Source organism: Aotus nancymaae, unplaced genomic scaffold (assembly GCF_030222135.1).
Source record: "Aotus nancymaae isolate 86718 unplaced genomic scaffold, 86718_ANA_hifiasm-v0.15.2.pri h1tg000015l_0, whole genome shotgun sequence".
NCBI classification, from domain to species: Eukaryota; Metazoa; Chordata; class Mammalia; order Primates; family Aotidae; genus Aotus; species Aotus nancymaae.
In genome coordinates this window covers 8,931,371-8,951,429 of record NW_026988426.1, presented here as the reverse complement: position 1 = coordinate 8,951,429, position 20,059 = coordinate 8,931,371, and the positions used below count along the sequence as shown (strand labels likewise).

Genomic DNA, 20,059 nt, shown 5'->3' with positions numbered 1-20,059 from the left:
GCTTTGACCTAAGTACAATTTGTTGTCTCTGTAAATATATTTGTTATTAATTACACTAATTAGTATATAGTGATAAAACTAGTATTTGGAAAAGAGAAAGAAAAAATACGTTGTTCCACTACTATAAGAATCAGTAGATGCTGTTGTAGGTCTTCCCAGGATGCTGAACTAGTCTCACTACTGGCTTTCTCCAAAATTGGATGCAGAGGAAATTTAGAGAGAAAGGAGCAAACTGAGAAGTGTCATATGGGTCTGGGATAGTTACTTTGAATTGGTGTCTGTATTATTCCTGTGGGTGCAGCTGCATTAACCTGAGGCAGGAGAGGCTGCCCTCTTGGCTGTGGGAGGAAATAGACAGACATAAACCGTTCTGTTCTGTTCCTCCCTCCCATCATTGCTTACAGTAATAAGAGAATAACCATCAGCTACATGCCAATACTTTTTAAAAGAAATGAAGTAAATTTATGAGAAAAATGCCACCTACCACAACTGACTCAAGAAGTAAAAATTATTATTTAATTTCTGCCAACAGCAATTAAAGCAGTTAGCAAACTTCTTAAGCCAGGTGATATTACAGGACAGTTCTACCAAATTCCAAGGAACATTTATCCCTATTTTATTTATTTATTTATTTAATCAATTTATTTATTTATTTATAGATGGAATCTTGCTATGTTGTCCAGGCTAGACTTGAACTCCTGGGCTCAAGCAGTTCTTGTGCCTCAGCCTTCTGAGGAGATGGGACACAGATGCATGCCACCACACTTGGCAGATTATTTAAAACAAATACTTTCAAACTATAGGAAAAATATTCCCCAGCTCACTCTGTGAAGCCAGTGTAACCCCAATATTGAAATAAATTAGGCAATTTGAGAATAAGTATTTCACTCATAGCAGAAGATATTGTGAGGTGTTTGTAATACTGGCCTAAGGTAGACCAGTGGAATACAGACCCCAGACTGACCCACATGTGGGTAGAATTCTGGTGTATGACAGAAGTGGCATGCCAGGTGAGTGGAGACAGGTGGTGCTAGTCTGTAATGAAGCTAGAAAAAAACTGGATTTCTGTCTCACACTATAAACAAAAGAAGTCCAGAATGTTAGGGACTTAAATGTCAAAAACAAAAAGTTCGACTGAGATTAGTATATTTTGGATGTTTGAGTAGGAAAAGGTTTCTTAAACTGACAGAACTGACTATGGAAGACTGAGATTGACTATGACTGTGAAAGAAAAGATTAATACATTTAACTATTAATATTAGAATAATAGCAGTTTTTAAACTGAAAGCTAAGTTAGAAATGGTCATTACAATCTGGAAGAAAATGTTTCCAGTACGCACTCTTGATCAAGAATCACTCCTACAAATGAATGAGAGAAATGGACAAAAAACATGATGAGGCATTTAGGAAAAGAGGAAACACGTGAACATGAAGGGAAGTTCGGCATCATTCATGATAAGGGAAATGTGAAGACCACAGTGAGGTACTGTTTTACACCTATTGGATTGTCAGGGAGCAAGCAAATCAAAAGGAAGGATGAAGGAGAGAGAAAGGGGAAGGAAAATCTGCCAATACCTATGATGGGGGAAGTTGCAGCTCCACAGGATATCCCACGTTACTGATGAGAGTGTAAAGTGGTGTAGTCACCTTGGAAGAGAGTTTGGCATGATCTCCTCATAGGTATATATTCAAAGACTCCTGCACGTGCACAGTAGGAGACGTACAGAAGAATGTTCGTAGGACAGCTCACAACAGCAGAAGCCTGGGAACAATCCACATGCCAGTGCAACAAGAAAGTAGATGATAAAATGTGACAGTAGTCACAGTGCTATGTTAAATATAGTGACACACAAAACAGCAGGAATGATCATAGCAGCATGAGGTAAAAAAGTAAATCCAAAAAGATGACAATGTAGGATATTATTTTTATGTTAAAAACAAAATTTTAAAATTTGTAATCCTTAGGAATATATATAGATGAAACCAAACTATAAAAAGGGAAGCAGGCAAGAGAATGAAGCACACAGGATTCAAGACAGTGGTTTCATGGGACAGAGGGGCGAGGATGTGGTATAGGCAGGCCTCCCCTGGTCGATAGGTGTGGCTTATTGTCCAGGCCTTCACCTGTATGTGGGAAGTGGGTTCATGAATGCTTGTTACATTATTTACAATAGTTAATTAGGTTAGATTACTGGCTAAATAAAAGGAGGGACATGCACAGACCAATGATGATAGTATGTCATCAATCAAGGATTGTGATGAATTCAATCCAGTGTACTGGGGATTAAAAAAGGAAAGGAAAAGCATATTCATTCTCAAGTTAGAGGACAATTAAGAGATGATACTGACAGTTCATAAAACAATTTTTCTCTCTATTATTAATGAAATAATTGTTAAGGGGAAAATCTTTAAATATGTCTTTGGAGTTGCTTGAATCGTAGATAATTTCCAGTATTTAGCTTAAGAGGATGTGTGAGTTAGTTTTAGCCATAGAAATAATTGCAATTGTTTATTTTATCTGTAAATTTTATTGCAGTTTTTAGCGAGGAATATTAGAACTATGGTCTACTTATTCAAATTGTATAGCAAATTTTCAGAAGGCAAACATTTTAGGAAATGGGTTGTAGTGAATGTAAAACATGTTTTTTTTTTCATTTTATAGTGCTTAACCTATCAATGACATGAAGTTTCAATGTGGTTTTCCCTTATTCTTTGTATATTTTATTTGAAATTTGATTTTATTTAATTTCAACTATTTAGATAAGGACATATATGTGTGTCTATTTATATGTTTGTGTGTATGTATCCACCTTTATTAAAATTAGACATCAGTATAAAAGCTCTTGGCATAACATTATTGTATATACATTTCTGTGTGTGTGCTTAAATATATATATGTGTATATGTAAATATGTATATATTTCATATAAATGAATCATAGCTGGTTTGATTTAAAATATATTTAAGGTTTTAAGGCAGATTGCCCTGTTTGATCTATCATTCATCATCTAACACAGTACAGCTACTATGATGGTAATTCCTTCTTGCCCACCTTTCTTTAAAAAGTTAAAATTACTGAATCTCAAAGCAAAGCTACTGACAAGTTTATATTTGTCCCTTAATTTCTGATTATTATTATTATTAGTTTTTGGCAAAAAAAATATAAAACACTTTCCAAAGTATGCAGCTTTAATTTTCACCATAATAATTAACTTTGTTCTCCAAATTACTGATTATGATAGGACCACACTGTATAGCATTTGACTTCGTGTGTGGTAATTTTTACTTCCAGCCTATATTATAATTAAAGGTAGGAAAGATGATCTGTGTTATTTGTGTCTCTTTGAGATGCTTTACCTGGATTTGAGAACATGTCACAGATGTTGATATTTAATTAAAACAGCATTTTTTTTGTAGCCATGAATTTTAAACTATTTTGTTTAGCTTGAACTTGCCTAAAGTGTTTAGAGAAGATCATGATGGAAGAATCTAGTGGGATGTAAGAGTGCTTGTGTCTTGCTGGGAGGACAGTTAGTTAACCAATTTGCTTTATGAGGAACATATTTGACAAGTTTGAATGGAAAAATTGGGAGTGGAGGACCTCAAATGTTACACTCAAAAATTTAAAGACAGTGTTGAAAATATTATGATAGTAGAGCTTTAGGAAGATTAATCTGGCTGGCAGTGGCCTGGATAGATCAGGACTGGAGGAGGAAGGAAGACCAGCTAGTAGATCTTACAGTACAGTTGCTCTTAGTCACGTCTCCCACTTACCCTGACCACAGCAGATGTGAGGATGAGTATACTAAAAGGAAAGTCACTCCTATTAGTGATACTGTACTCACTGTAACAAAGATTGTCATCACAGAGTGGAGTGGGTGGGGAGAGGATGTCATAGATTTGAAAAAGACCACGAATTATTATAATAATCCCTTCCTGTCTTAACCAGGAAAAATTACTATCAAAATTGTTAAAAGTTTAAGGCTACAAAAGCCTGAAATAATTTGAAATTGCTAGGAGTAGCAGTTGAAAGCAAACTATTGAGAAACAAAAGAAAATCAGTGGTCCTTTGCAATTGACTTGAGTGTAGTGGCTTTGAAATGCCAAGCCTACATGACTTGCCCTGAACTCTACTGCAGCGAGTGGCACGGAGAAGGGTGCTTACTGAGGAATTTGTGAAATTTAGTCATGGCACCAGAGATGTTAGCTGCTGTTGAAGTGGTTGTGCTACTAGGTGGCAGGCACTTCAAAAGAATAATTTTGTCTTTCTCCAGGAGCTTGTGGAAACACTTCCGTGCTGTAAGCCTTTGTTTATTTTTACTGGTATTCCCTGCTTATATGGCTTATATGATTTGCCAGTTTTTCCACATGGATTTTTGGCTTCTTATCATTATTTCCAGCAGCATTCTTACCTCTCTTCAGGTAAGCTTATCATTAATTAACTCTGTATAATAACTGATTTTGTTATTTTTCCTCCCAGAAAAGGAACTAAACTTTTTCAAGATGAATGATTATAAGTGGACTATTTAAGTCCTAACTTCTGTCTCTCCTTACCAGAACACATTACATTTATTTGAGCACAGGAGTTAGATGGCAGGTTATTAAAATACTAGCTAGACCTATTGATGTCACTGTATTTTATATGAAGGTAATTAAGCCTTTCAGTTTGTCTTTTTCAAAATAGTATGATACAGAGATGTCATATAAATCTTAAATTTATAAGTAACTAAAATATTAAAAGTTTTCAGAGCTTATTTGGAGTGTTTTTTTTAATTAAATTCCACTAAAAATACCAATAGTTTCATGATGTGTGTGTGTGTACATATATATATATATGATGTGTGTGTATTACACACATGCAGACGTGATACATGTTTTGTAGACATGCACAGACAAAATATTGCCCTAGAAATAAGCTTATTGTAACTTAAAGGAAGATCTTTGCTACCTAAGTTAAGGAGTAAAAGAAAATGTAACACTGGCAGTGAAGATTTATTCATTTTTTTTTCTGTAGAAGTAAAAGTTGTTTGAGAGTTGTGGAGCAGGCATGACTGTGGTATGAGGAAAATTAAGATGGAGTTGATGGCATTTGGTGACCTAAGGAATAAGGGAAAGGGTGAATCAGAAAATTGATTACTCATCAGAATTATTTTAGGAAAGTCATGTCTGAAAGTGTGGCTTTTTGTTATCTGATGCCTGGATTACTAAGATCACCCAGATTTTAATTACACCAGTGTCTTCTCCTTAGAGTTCATTTTTTTGTTTATTAAAATTTTTTTTTCCCCTGGATACTCTTCTGTATATTTGAAATACTGCATCCTAAAAACACCAGGAATGTGTTATTGTTTAAAGCCTATGAAAAAAGTTTCTTAGTAATCATATTCTTTTTTAAGATACATACATTTATTTTTTCAGGTTCTGGGAACACTTTTTATTTATGTCTTATTTATGGTTGAGGAATTCAGAAAAGAGCCAGTGGAAAACATGGATGATGTCATCTACTATGTGAACGGCACTTACCGCCTGTTGGAGTTTCTTGTGGCCCTCTGTGTGGTGGCTTATGGTGTCTCAGAGACCATCTTTGGAGAATGGACAGTGATGGGCTCCATGATCATCTTTATTCATTCCTACTATAACGTGTGGCTTCGGGCCCAGCTGGGGTGGAAGAGCTTTCTTCTCCGCAGGGATGCTGTGAATAAGATTAAATCGTTACCCATTGCTACGAAAGAGCAGCTTGAGAAACACAATGATATTTGTGCCATCTGTTATCAGGTAACTCCTTCAGTAAGAATCCATTTGGGTGGGTCATACAGATCCCTTGGGACTGTAACCATTAACCAAATTCAACTTAAATTTCTAGGGAAAATTATCTTCTGGGTTAAAAAAAAAATGGGCCTCAGAAATTAAAGACCTGATAAAATATTTCCATTTTATTTCTAAATTAAGCTTTAAATTTAGTCCCTAGGGTTCTAATGTATTGTTGTTTTCAACATTATTGCTCACCCATAAATAAAGGAAAAACAGGTCAGGTGCATTTTATATTTACTCCTGAATACACACTCAACACTGACTATCAAATATACTATCAATGAGGCGTCCGCAACTCCTGAAAAGTGGTGTGCCAAGATTCTTTTCCCTCTAGTATTCCCAGAGTGGGGAAGAAATATTCATGTACCTAACATAGGTGGAGAGAATATGTGCCCACCTGTGGGTTGCTAAATCTGAGGGTACAAGCATTTTGTGGGAGTGGGTGGATGTGGTGGAGGTCACCAATTGATGTACAATTGAAGTTGGCCTACCTGTAGTCTTTGGCACATGTACCATAAAGAGCCGGATGATTTCCTTCTATTACAAATTAAAGGTAGTACTTAAATCATTTTGGAAATAAAACAACAACAAAAAGACCTAGAGTTTGATCATTAGTCATTGGTGCAAGAGGCTGCACTGTTGGAAATGTGGATAGAGATGATGGGCCATAGCAGAAACTGTGTCCCATTTATAAAGTCACCCTCAAAGAGTATGCGCTGGTAGAATAAAACTATGAACAGTGTCAATAATATACAGGGGATATTCTTCAGGATTGCATTTGTAGTGTAGGTGGGGTATGTATGTATTTGTGCATATTTAAATAAGAATTTTTTCTAATAGTAAAATACAGCTACCAGTTTTTTACTGTGAGTAGAACATACTTTTTGGTCCTAGCTAACCAGTGTTTTCCAGGTGGTTTTTGCATTTGAGGGGACTGAGGACTAATGTAGGATTCCTGCCCCACTTCAAAGTAGTCATTCTTTTAGTTCTGTTTATTATTAAAGTGAACTCTAGCTCTTTTGTGCTAGGTAGCCTCATTGTACTCAGGACAAAGCACATCAAAAACAGTCGGAGCACCTCCGCTTCAGCAGCTGATGTCTGAATATTCCATCTTGGGGATTCAAGAGTCCTGTTTGTATTTCCTGTTGTCACATCACTTTTTTTGAGGTGCTGGAACTACCTGCTGATATTACATAGAAAATGAGAGCAGAACTGCTTAGCTTCTTAGCTGGCTGCTTTTCCTTGGATGGCTTTCTGCTTAAAAGTTGACTCCCAGGTGTTACCAGTTCTTGGCAAGGAATTTCTGGGATATCCACACCTCCTTGTTTAGGGACTTGAAACAAAGTCAGTGGTTGATTTGCCAAATGTATGTCTTTATAACTTTAACTTCATGTCTTCAGGTTTCCCTTTTCATATATATTTTATGCAAAGAATATTAATGCAAAGTACACCACTCCTTATTCCAGTGGTTATCAAATATGAGTGTATAAAAGTCACATGGGTGGCTTGTTGAAACTAAACTATAGATTTTACGAATCCCGTCGTCACATATCCCACTTCAGAAGGTCTTGGGTAGCCCAAGACTATGTGTTAACAAGTGGTTCTGATGTGAGTTGAGAAACACTGGCTTATATAGACCAAATCTTGGAAACTGGGTTTATACATTGTCCCTAATGAGAGATTGCCACTTCCTTGCCAATACCCTGGTATTATGTGGCCGATTTTTGTCTCCTTGCTGATTTCCTCATGGAGTTAATCTGTTTAGCTGTGTTGAAGCAAAACTATGGAAAAAGTCCTGTCTTCATCAGATTTTCTGAAGTTCTAATTATGCTCTTGTCATACCAGTGGAGACCCAGTAATAATACTGCAACAATTTTGTGATACTTGCATTTCATACTAAGGCAAAACCCAGTTACAAAGGTAGTTTCTTCCTCATTTTAAAATTTTCCTTCCTTTTTAAAAAGTATGTAGCCAGTGGTTCTTATATTACTTGTATTGGGGGGGAGTCTATGATGGCAACAGGATTATTACTGATATATAAAGTAAGTTTTATTCTAAGATCTGTGTTACAAATTTTCCGTTGTGGGAAAGAAACATTAGACCCAGAACTTTGGGGATAGCACCAAAGATTCTAGTTAATAGACATTTATAAGGTATCTTTTTCTCCCCTCTTTTAGGACATGAAATCTGCTGTGATCACGCCTTGCAGTCATTTTTTCCATGCAGGCTGTCTTAAGAAATGGCTATATGTCCAGGAGACCTGCCCTCTGTGCCACTGCCACCTCAAAAACTCCTCCCAGCTTCCAGGATTAGGAACTGAGCCAGTTCTACAGCCTCATGCTGGAGCTGAGCAAAACGTCATGCTTCAGGAAGGTACTGAACCCCCAGGCCAAGAGCATACTCCAGGGACCAGGATACAGGAAGGTTCTAGGGACAATAATGAGCACATCGCCAGACGACCAGATAACCAGGAAGGGGCTTTTGACCCCAAAGAATATCCTCACAGTGCAAAAGGTGAAGCACGTCCTGTTGAATCAGCCTAGAGGAAAAGAAGCAGGAATGATGCTTTGATACTCTAGAGGAGAAGTTAACTCAAGATGGAATTCATGGATTTGAGGAAGAAAAGTGAGATGATCAGGCAGGAAACTGACATTCCAAGGATCTAATCCAGGAAGTACTCTGAGTGGAGACCACCTGGTTTCATCCCCTGACATTGTGGGAGAAATTTTGCAATGTATGCTAATCAAAATGTATTTATATATGTTCTATGCTGATGTTTTGTAGAGGTTTGTGAAGAAAATTGAACCTCAACAACTTCAGAAACTACCCCTGATATGCGTGAGAGAGAAGTAAAACCAGATTTGAGTGTTGAAGGGACTCAGGAAGTGAGGATAAAGAGCGTGAGGACAGCATGGGAAGAAGGAGGCAGAAGTGGAACTTTAACTTTCCATGGGACAGATCAGTCTCATCATCAAGTCTGAATAGTGACCAGCCCTCTCGTCCACCCCCTTTCTCCTCAGTTAATTGGAACTAGTCAGGTGATTATTGAGTTTTGCATAGCACTGAAATGAAATCAAAGATGTAGAAGCATTGATTGTATTCAAAGATTGAAGCACGCTCATACTTTGTATGTGCTTTAGGGAAGGGGTGGGTGGGCACTTGGGCCTTGTGGGTGCATTCATGTAATCTGAGACTCTTGAACTTTATGACAGAGTCTTCAATATTTTGATGTATATGAAACTTTTGTTAATATGTTGTATACTTCGCTGGCTGTGTGAAGTAAACTAAAACTCTAATGAACACTTTGGAGTCCACTTTAGTGAAGGAGACCAAAGTGGGAAGGGCTTTAGGGCACTGATAGAGGCCCTGGGTGTACTTTTCAATCCTGTGTAATGTTTAATTCTTGCAGCTGAATCAAAACAGTGTTAAATTATGGCAATATTTGCACTTTGGGAATGAGTACATAACTGTATGATCACACTCTGCAAATGCCACTTTTAAAGCTGTTAATAGACTTTGCACCTTTTCTTTGACAAGTGTCATATTTAAATTTTTACATACATCATGGCTACAGGTAGAACTGGGGAGGGGGGAATGTAATTTTTTATGGGAATTTTGATATGAAAAGAAACTAGTCATTTATTTATACAATAGGCTTGGCTCAAAAAGTGTTTTTCAGACTTCGGTATTCCTAATGTGGGATGTGACTTTATTTTATTTTTAGTAGCAAATTTGGATGTAGACTGACAGACATAGCTGAATGTCTTAATAAATTTAAATTTGAAGATAATTATGTTTTGTTCCTGTGGTTTGTTGTAATTATAAAGGGCTTTTTTTGAAATTCTGTTCTTAGGAAGTTACATTTTCAACTTAGTTGGACTTATATGTTAATCCTCATCAGAAATGCCCTGTAGGTGGTGAAACTCTTTGATTGAAAAGGACCATTTCTTTGAAATCTTATATACCCAGTGTCAGCAAACCCAGCTCTGCATCAGAAGTGTTTGGGGAGATTTTTTGTTGTTGTTGTTACTTCTTTTTGGGAGATTTTTATTTTAAAAAATTATACATTTCCAAACCTTACATCTGATTCAGATTGAATCAGCCTTTTAGAGTGCCTGAGCATTTCAGAGCTTCTATCCAGTTAGCCTAGCTCTATAACACAGTATGACTTGTGGAGGGGAGGAAAAGTATCTAGGCTAGAATTCATTTCTCCCCAGGTGTAGCTGAAAGTTTATCTTTTCAGTGTACCCTGTTAGGCAGAAGACAAAGTAGATAGCTCCCTCTAGTGGTAAGAAGGCTGCTATCCAAAGACCTAACAGTACTGAGATTTCAATAAAAGTAGAGTTGTTCGGAATCACTTTCTCATTATAATACACTTTTTACTTCCTAATAGCGAATAGACCCCAGCTCTACATACCAAATCAGATGAGTCTATTAGTAGCCTTTTGGACAAATGTCACTGTAACTGTATTTCAGGAGGAATATATTATGTGGTTATAACAGAAAACCTCAAAATTGTAGTGGTTCTAAAACCACAACGGTTTACGTCATGCATGTACATTACAAGGATACCCTATTTGGTGCAGACTCAGGGAAGTAGGCTGGTGGAATAGCCACTATTGAACTTTCTGGATGGTCATGCCAAAGGGAAGACTGCAAAGCTGTACACCAGCAATTACATGCTCCTCTCTGGTATGGACGTGTCACTTCTACTCACTCCCTTGGCCACAACTACTGGCATGGCCCCACCAGCCACAATAGCAGAGAAGCTGTTTTCTGTGTCCTAGAAAGAGCGCATCGGTGACCAGCACTCTGATGGGCAAGACTTCATTTTATAGGTTATTCAAAATTTGGGAGCACACCTGTGAATGGTTCCAAATATACCAGTTGAGAACCTCTGACTTAGTTTGTTCCTTGCCCTTATGTACTGGCTGGACAGTAGCATGTATAATGCCATCCATATTCAAAATCTAGTCATTTTGTTATAGCTTCCAACTCACTGCAGAGTTTTTAACTTAGGAAGAAGACAAAGTTTAACCACCTAGTTTGTTCTACTGAAGAGAAAATGAGAAAATTAGATTCAGTTCCCCTTGTATTATGCATGATCAAATTGAGAGAAACATCAGTTTCCTTATGAGTCCTTTTTAGGTCACTTTTCTTGTCTACTTCATGGTTTCCAGTGTTTTCAGACAGTGCATACCTATTTTCACTCATTAGTATTTCCTTAAAAACTTTGTAATAAGGATTGTCACCTTAACAACTTTGCCATCAAAGGTAGTACTGTGACAATCCTTTGTCAGTCCTCTTGGATTTAGGGAAATGGGCAGCACAGAAGGGATAAAAGGGGCTTGCACTAAGGGCAGGAGCTCTGGATTATAATTTTCAGTTCTCTATGATCTTTGTTTAGCCTTTGTTTTTCTGCACATCAGCCTCATCTGAAAACAAATCACTGAGGTATCATTCTGGTTTCAGATTTTGCCCATCTGTATTTTTAATCCTCACCACTAACTGAGTAATGAGCTTCATATTTTTTTTTAACAGTTTTAAACTAGAGACAGCTGCTTCATATATTTTTCATGTGCTGTGCTACATATTAAACTTAGCTAAGATTTGGTTCGCCACTGTATTTTCAGTGTCTGGCATAGGGCAGGAGCACTCTAAATACTGAGTGAACAAATGAACTTAGCAAGTGGCTCCTTGTATCAACGCTGTAGTTTAAAAATGGCAGAGAATTCTATTCTTTCTGGAGGCAGAGAGCATAATATTGCGTGGCAACTAAACGAAGTCATTTCTGTGTGTGGGTTTTGATCGTCTTAACTGATCAGATCCTGAACTCAGTTTCTAGAACAGAAATGACAAATTTGGGACCATCTGGGGAAATCTGGGCTGATAAATTTTGCTTTGTTTTGTTATTTGACCTCAATGATACATTTATTTTATTTACTTTTTTTGGATGGAGTCTCGCTCTGTCACCCAGGCTGGAGTGCAGTGGCACAATCTCGGCTCACTGCAACCTCTGCTTCTCAGGTTCAAGTAATTCTCCTGCCTCAGCCTCCTGAGTAGCTGGGACTACAGGCACACGCCACCACATCTGGCTATTTTTTGCATTTTTAGCAGAGACAGGGTTTCACCAGGTTGGCCAGAGTGGTCTGTAACTCCTGGCCTCAAGTGATCCACCCGCCTCCGTCTCCCGAAGTGCTGGGATTACAGGTGTGAGCCATGTCCGGCCTCAATGGTACATTTTTGAATGATATTTTAAAAAATATTTGAAATAGTTGCCAACCATTTAAAAATTGCAAGATGGTGTATGACAAACTCAGTTTCTATCTTCTTGTGAAAAATTGGAAGTGCTGGCTGCATAGACCCCTCATTCTTGCTTGGCAATAGTTAGCATAAGTTGGGGTGGGTTGAGTTTCTGATTCACCCCTGTTCTCCTCTCCACCACAGCTTGCTCGATTAAATTAGATTGCAGTCATCAGACTCTTCTGTTTGCTTAGAAGATGCTGTAAGTGAACACTGGGCAAGTTCGACATCTCATTTAATCACAGTCAAATCCTATGTGAGTATGTATAGTGCAGATATTCTGTACTGATTAAAGTGAAAAACAAAAAACCAGAAGCAATGTGTATAAATTTGATGTTCATTTATGGAAGTGTAGAACCTGTTTGTTTTTCTTTAATGGCAGCAGTGCAGTTAAAAAAAAAAATCAATGAGCAAGTGTTTTGTTTGAAGATATTTTCAATTTGGATCTATGCTGGAATTTTGCACTTTGATATCACCAAGTTGTTCCATGACCAGTGTTTCTCAACCTTTGATGGGTGTTAGAAGCAGATTGAGAAGCTTGAGAAAAATACGATGCCTAGACTCAGTGCCATAGATTCCGACTGGGTAGGTTTGGGATGAAGCCTGGTATCTTATCTTTTTCCAAGCTTTCAGATGATTCTGATTCAAATGGAAAAGTGAGTACCTTTCATTTAGAGTAAATATTCCTGCTATTTCAGTGAGAGGGGCTTCTTGTTCTTGGATCTGCTGTTTTTATGGAAGAAGATTCTTAGAGAAGAAATACACGTGAGGTTTGCCTTTGGGAAACATCGGTGGTTAAGGATTTCGGCAAACATTACAATTGACGGGGTTTCTGCAGTGAAACAGCAAAGCCTGGCCAACACATGATGCAGGTGCGCATGTGCGATCTGGCCTCATCTACCAACCTTTTTGGTTGGTTGACCACCCAGAAGTGTCTCAAGCTATTTAAGGGTAAAACGCTGTTAGCACATCCTCCACCTCCCCTTTCCCCAAGCATATAGCATTAAAGAATCATAGAATTTTGGAAGCAAACCAGCCTTCAGAGACCTAGATCAGGGGTCCTACTTTACAAGAGAGCCGACTGTCAGTGTGCCCAAGGCCACACAATTGATGACAAAGCCAGGAAGTATGCCAGGTCTCCTGAATCCAGTCCAATGCTCTTTCTGTTAAACCTCCTCACCTCAGACAAGATTCAAACAAACACCCATGTCTATTTTGTTGTATTCAATATAACTTATATTGACTTTAAAGATGTTATAAGGGAGCTTTGGTGAAGATCTGCAACAGTTTGTGATATAATATTTAAAATTATCAATTTGAGATCAAACTTCTGGAAAATTATGTAAAAAGAGAAACACTAAAAATACGGGGTGTGGAATAAATCTTACTATGTGGCAAGCCACAGCCCTTCAAGATTTGGAGTTGGAAGCTGTTGACTATAAAATACCCTCGTGCCATTTAATATAAAAACACCTTCTGCATATTAGAGCCACAAATCCGTGCAGACCGGTGTAATCACACTATTTGCAGGAACAGATGGGCTGTGTTTAAAACTGGGGAGTCAAGACTTGGTGTAGAGAATTTTAAAATATAAAACGTTTTCCTTCCCAAGGTAAGTATTAAATCTTCCTAAGAGGCACATATGAGGGATAGATAGACATAAACATTGTAAATTCCCATTTTTTTCTCTAGTTGATTAATAAATCCTTTCTAAAGTCACTAGTCTTCCCCAAATTACCTTGAAATGCCTCCTCTACCCCTAAAAAGAAAGACAAAATTTTAAGGGGGCCCTTATATTTATTTTTGTTATCATGAGCTATATTGTCAACTCAAACGAATAAATCTGCGAGATGGCTGCCTCTGTGTGTTTTGGTGCTGGTGCTGGTGGGGGCTGGTACTGGAAAGCCATGTATGTTAGAAAGTATGTTCACAGGGGAAGGAAGCCCATTAGCTGAGCTAACTTACACCATTTTAGACCTTCAACCTGTATCTCACAGGCTTACAGCCTGCCTCCATGCCATTGCCCTTTATCTTTTGTTATGGCTTTAGGTTTTTGTAGTGTTTTCTACATTTAAGGAGAAAAGAAACAAATATAGCGTGAACAAATAATACCTGATAAATGAATATGCTCAGGTGGGTGGCTCTCACCTGTAATCCCAGCCCTTTGGGAGGCTGAGAAGGGAAAATTTCTTGAGCCCAGAAGATTGAGATCAGACTGGGCAACATAGGGAGACCTTATCTCTCCATGCTGGAGATCTGAAGAAGTTTTGTGTGTGTCTGCTTTCTCCACTCTGGCAGCCACTCATATGGCTATTTACATTTGAGTTAAAATTTTTTTCAAAAATGAAAAATGAAAAATTCAGTCCCTCAGTCACATTAGCCACATTTCACATGCTCAATGGCCACATGTGACTAGTGCTGACCATGTTGGACTTTACAGATAGAGAACATGTCCACCATTGCAGAAAAGTCCATTGGACAGTACCAGAGCTTAGAGGGTGGAGGGGACTAAGGAAAGAAGGTGGAGAGGGGGCATTATGAGAGAGGAGGCTAGACACATACTCACAACCATGAGGTCATGGGGGTGCTGGTGCACCACCTTAAGAAGTTTGGACTTTGTACTGAAGATTTGCCTTTCAGTAAATTCATGCTGCTATTGGGTGGACAACGGACAAGAAGGAGGACAAGAGTGGATGCCAGAGACCAGTTAAGAGGCTGTGGCAGTCCAGGTAAGAGAGGAGGATGCCCAGGGACTAGACATCCTCCGTTATCCACAACGGTTCGGCCAGGGCCTAGAGCACAGGCATCACTTACAAGTGCCAGGTCTAGATTATTTACTCAAAATCGCCCTCATCCTACAGGCAAGGAAATTTAAATTTGCATGGTTAAATACAGTACCCCCACAGACCACACAACTAGTAAGTTTCAGAACTGTGATCTGTGATTCTAACACAGTTATGGAACTCCAAAGCCTAAGATATATCTGTGTATATATATATATATATATATATAAAAAGTGTGTATATATGTATGTGTGTGTGTGTGTGTGTGTATATATGTATATATAAAGAAGGACTTTAACTCTGTCACCCTGGCTGGAGTGCAGTGGCATGATCTTTGTCCACTGTAACCTCCGCCTCCTGGGTTCAAGTGATTCTCCTACCTCAGCCTCCTGAGTAGCTGGGATTATAAGCACACACCACCATGCCTGGCTAATTTTTGTATTTTTAGTAGAGATGAGGTTTCGCCATACTGTTCAGGCTGGTCTCGAACTCCTGACAAGTGATCCACCTGTCTTGGCCTCCCAAAGTGCTGGGATTACAGGCTTGAGCCATTGCACCCGGCCCAGATATTTTTTTATTGTTGCTTTTCTTCTCTACACAAGTTTGCTTCCTAAAAGAGAAAGCAAAGAACACAGAGACCTGGCAGAGTGAAGTGGAGCTTGGCAGGGCAGCTCCCAGAGGACAGGGAAGAGGCTCTGCCTCACAGTCATGTGACCTGAGGAACACTAGCCCCAAACCACCCTGAATATCATGTATGGGAGGGCACTGTGTTCCTCAGTTCACACCTGGTACCAAGTTCTGTTCCGTTTCCTTTATTTTCAAGGCATAGGTAGCAATGTGCCTATTAATACATACAGCAGGATTATTATGAAGGAGAACAACCTGAGGGTATGCAACACACACTATCTGTCAACTGGTGTTTTGCTGGTGACTAATTCATTCCCTTTTGCATCAAATTTCCCCCCAGATCCAGTGACTCACTCAACTGCATCCTCACCAGCACTCCAGTTTCTTTTCCTTTTAAGATGAGGAAAATTATATTTCAGAGTGATTTTTGTTTGTTTATTGCCAGATTCCTCTAGTCCAAATATAGCTGGTTGGTGGGTTGGGTCCAATGCTAGGACCCAACCTGGATAGCCAGTTTTCTGTATGTGATGACATTAAATGTGCGAGCTTTTATGAAAGTGTGTGCCTTTGAGGAATTTTCCAGGCATTTAGGGAATTGAAACTAGTAATTTATAATAGATTTCCCTGACTAGCAAGATTATTCCCTAATGAAAAGAACAGGGCTTTATCTCAAACTGTCTGCAGCAGGGGAAAGAAACTTAACAAGACTTTGACATTCTCAAGCTTCTAGGTGCAAGTTTACTTGTTTATTTTGCTCTTTTTTAAAAATTCAATTTAAAATTCATTAAAATCTTATTTTACCTTTTTTTGGTCACTTTCATTTTGATTTAATTTCAAATTTACAGAAAAGTTGCTAAAACTTTTATGTACTCTTCACCCAGATTCACCAATTGTTAACATTTTGCCACATTTGATGAGCAATCCTTCATAATACACACACACACACACACACACTCACATATTATTTTTGAACCACTTGAGAATAAGCCACAGACATAATGCCCTGTTAACCCTAAATATTTCAGTGTATATTTCCTAAGGCAAGACATTTTCTTACATAACCACAGTAAAATGATCAAAACCAAAAAATTTAACACAGACACAGTATTATTATTTAATCCACAGTATCTACGTCACAAAATTATCGAACTTTCACCCTTTATTCCAATAATGCCCTTCATAGTTGTTTGCAGTGCCTCCACGGAGATCCCTTGCAGAATCGAGCCTAGGATTACGCATTGTTTTGAGTTGTCATATCTCTTTGTACTCCTTAATCTGGAACAATTCTTTATACTATTTTGACTTTCATAACATTTATATTTTTGTTTATTTATTTATTATACTTTAAGTTCTGGGAATGTGCAAGTTTGTTACCTAGGTATACCTGTGCCATGGTGGTTTGCTGCACCCATCAACCTGTCATCTGTATTAGGTATTTCTCCTAATGCTTTCCCTCCCCTCGTCCCCTACCTCCCAACAGGCCCTGGTGTGTGATGTTTGACATTTATATTTTTAAAAAGAAATACATAATAATAGCAATAGATTATAGATTTAGACATAATCTATACATGAATATGTACTCTATATCTAATATGATATGTAATATCTGCTACATAATCTATTCATGAATTGGCTCATGAATTCTAGACCCATAGATTGTAGATTATGTAACAATTCATGAGTTTATTCTAATAAATAAATACAAGCATGCATAAGCGAATCAGGAAAGCCTCTCTTTCAGTAGAATGCTAATAAAATAGATAAAGGAATGACAGAATTAGAAAATTATCATTTTGTAACCATTATAGTAGTAATTGATTTAGGCAAGAATTATCCATGGATACTAAAACTAGTGGATGAAAGTTTGAAAAGGAAAAAGATGCTTACATAGCCTCATAATATGGTCCCTCAAATCATTATTAAGAATGGGAAGAAGAGTAACTCTACAGGAGATAAATCTGGTAGATAACATGGTAACCAAGTGACTGAAGTTAGCATCGCCAATGATAGACCAACCCCCTCATCATGTACCCCTTGACACAATGCACTAAGGAAGACACCCCTTTACCTACAAGATACTCTTGTTAAGCATAATCTAATCATGAAGAAATAGACAAATCCAAACTAAGAGATATTCTACAAAACAGTGTTTCCTTTTTAATGACAAGCCTGATTAAGTAAAGGGTTCTATCAAGAGTTGTGTTTTCACAAAGCAAATTACAATGAGATATTATCTTACAACAGTCAGTTGGACTAGCGATTATTAAACAGTCTAAAACCAACAGATGTGGGCAAGGATGCAAAGAAAAGGGAATGCTTATAGACAGTTGGTGAGAATGTATATTAGTACAACCTTTGTGGAAAACAGTGTGATTTCTCAAAGAACCAAAACTAGGACTACCATTTGATCTCACAGTCCTGCTACTGGGTATACACCAAAGGGAAAGAAACAATTATAAAAAAGATATTTGCACTAATGTGCTTATTGCAACACTATGCACAATAGCAAAGATATGGAGTCAACCTGAGTGTCTCCATCAATGGAGAACTGGATAAGGAAAATGAGGTATCCCAGCACTTTGAGAGGCCGAGGCGGGTGGATCACCTGAGGTCGAGAGTTCAAGACCGGCCTGGCCAACATGGTGAAACCCCATGTCTACTTTTTAAAAATACAAAAAATTAGCTGAGTGTAGTGGCGGGTGCCTGTAATCCCAGCTACTCGGGAGGCTGAGGCAGGGGAATCTCTTGAATCCAGGAAGCAGAAGTTGCAGGGAGCCGAGATCGTGCCATTGCACCCCATCCTGGGCAACAAGAGCAAAACTCCATGCCAAAAAAAAAAAAAAAAAAATGAGGTATAGATATACCACGAATACTACTCAGCCATAAAAAAGAATAAAATCATGTCTTTTGCAGCAACATGGATGGAACTGGAGGCCATTATCCTCAGTGAAATAATTCAAAAACAAAAAGTCAAATATCCCGTGTTCTCTCTTAGAACTGGGAACTAAACAATGGATACACATGAACATACGGAGTGGAATAGACACTGGAGACCACAAAAGGTGAAAGGGTGGGAGGGTCGTGAGGGTTGAAGAACGACCTGTTGTGTACAATGTTCTCTATTTGGGTGATGGGCACACTAAAAGCCTAGACGCCACAACTGCGCATGTAAGAAACCTGCACTTGTACTCCCTAAATATGTAAAAATGTTTTTTAAAAGTTGCATTTTCAAAAATACCACTAGATGTCACTGTGGTTCTGCAAGTTGCACAAGTTTTATCAGTAAAGACTACAGATTGCTTGGTGGCCTTCCTCCTGACTCCTTTGTAGACTGGGCACATTTAGTCAATTTCAACACATATAGCCTTTATGAAGCCTACAAATTAAATAATGGTAAAAGAGACGAGGGAAGAGGCAGCAGGCTTAAAGCTCGTTTCTGCCAGTACAAGCCGTAGGACGGGGCAGTTCCTGCTCTGTCTCTGGACTTGGTTTCCTGGATTGCCTGCTCTTCATCTCTTCTAGAGCTCATAGTCTGCGAATTTAAACTGATGTTTTCCCAACTAAAATTATTTCAGTGCCCCTTACAAGATTTTTGTCCAACCACATTGGACCCACTACTGATTTTTCTGTTTTTCTTTTTTTTTTTTTTTTAGTTTTTTTCACTCAGTGCTCTTATTTATATAGTACTTGTCTTTAAGTTGACTCCACTTTTTAAAATGTAAATAAAGAAAAAAATGTCATAGGCCCATCACAAGTGGAAACCAGTTCACGTGCCATAAATAAAGGTAACCATGAAAATAAATGTAATATAAACAACATAATATAATTACATTCAAGTGATTGTTTGCCAAAGGCTCACAGCGTGAGTCTACTCTTTTTTTCCCTCCTTTTTTAAAAGGGAGATTTGGAAATGTTGAAGAGAAGTTGAAGACAGACCAGCCCTGAGACTTGCCTTTCAATGTCAGCAAATAACCGAGACTGAGAAGACCTTTCTGTCTGTGCAGTTCACGAAACCAACCACGATACTTCACGTATTGTTCTAAACCATTCTCATGCTTTTATAAGCTGTTCTAAGCTATAGGATTCTTTTTCTTTCTTTCTTTTTTATTTCACTCTTGATTCTTCAGTATTTCTAAAGGGCATGATCAGAAATCATACATTATTAAACGTTTTCTTCAATCTCTATTTAAGCTTTCATTTTATTTTGGTATCCACTTCAGTTCTGTATTGGTTTAACTTCCCTTTAATGTGTATTTAAATTTGCCTTTATATTCAGTCTTCTTCCACTTAAAACACTCACTCTCTTTTTAACAGAGGAGATGATATATACTCCTCTGCTGTCAATGTCGAAGCAATTATGTGCCACCAAATGGCTTGTGATGTGGCATCTCCTCCTGATAAAGGCTTATGATAGATAGGACGTGGCAGAGGTCAGGAATTCTGCTGAGTACAACCTGAGGGTATTCTTCAAATTGCTTGAGCTTTCTCCAAATCCCCTAGGACACAATCAGAAAACTCCCCTTTAATTTTGGTGCAGA

General features: G+C 38.1%; 1 protein-coding gene and 1 long non-coding RNA gene across 6 annotated transcripts in view; both read left to right on the top strand.

Moving 5' to 3' along the window:
- The window catches only part of RNF145 (ring finger protein 145), a 46,814-nt gene extending 37,216 nt beyond the window's left edge, over positions 1–9,598 (top strand). For all 4 annotated transcript variants that reach the window (XM_064376497.1, XM_064376495.1, XM_064376496.1 and 1 more), the window contains exons 9-11: positions 4,275–4,422; positions 5,416–5,772; positions 7,986–9,598. In XM_064376497.1, the coding sequence (XP_064232567.1) occupies positions 4,275–4,422; positions 5,416–5,772; positions 7,986–8,351 (871 nt within the window). In that variant the 3' untranslated portion in view covers positions 8,352–9,598. The remainder of the gene's footprint in view (positions 1–4,274; positions 4,423–5,415; positions 5,773–7,985) is intronic.
- Positions 9,599–12,258: 2,660 nt separating this feature from the next.
- Positions 12,259–19,706, top strand: LOC105723177 (uncharacterized). 2 transcript variants are annotated; one of them, XR_010342828.1, is made up of 2 exons: positions 12,259–18,583; positions 19,420–19,706. It is a non-coding gene; the product is annotated as an uncharacterized LOC105723177 (long non-coding RNA). The 2 variants fall into 2 exon arrangements; XR_010342827.1 differs by having other exon boundaries at positions 19,175–19,706.
- Positions 19,707–20,059: the final 353 nt, after the last annotated feature.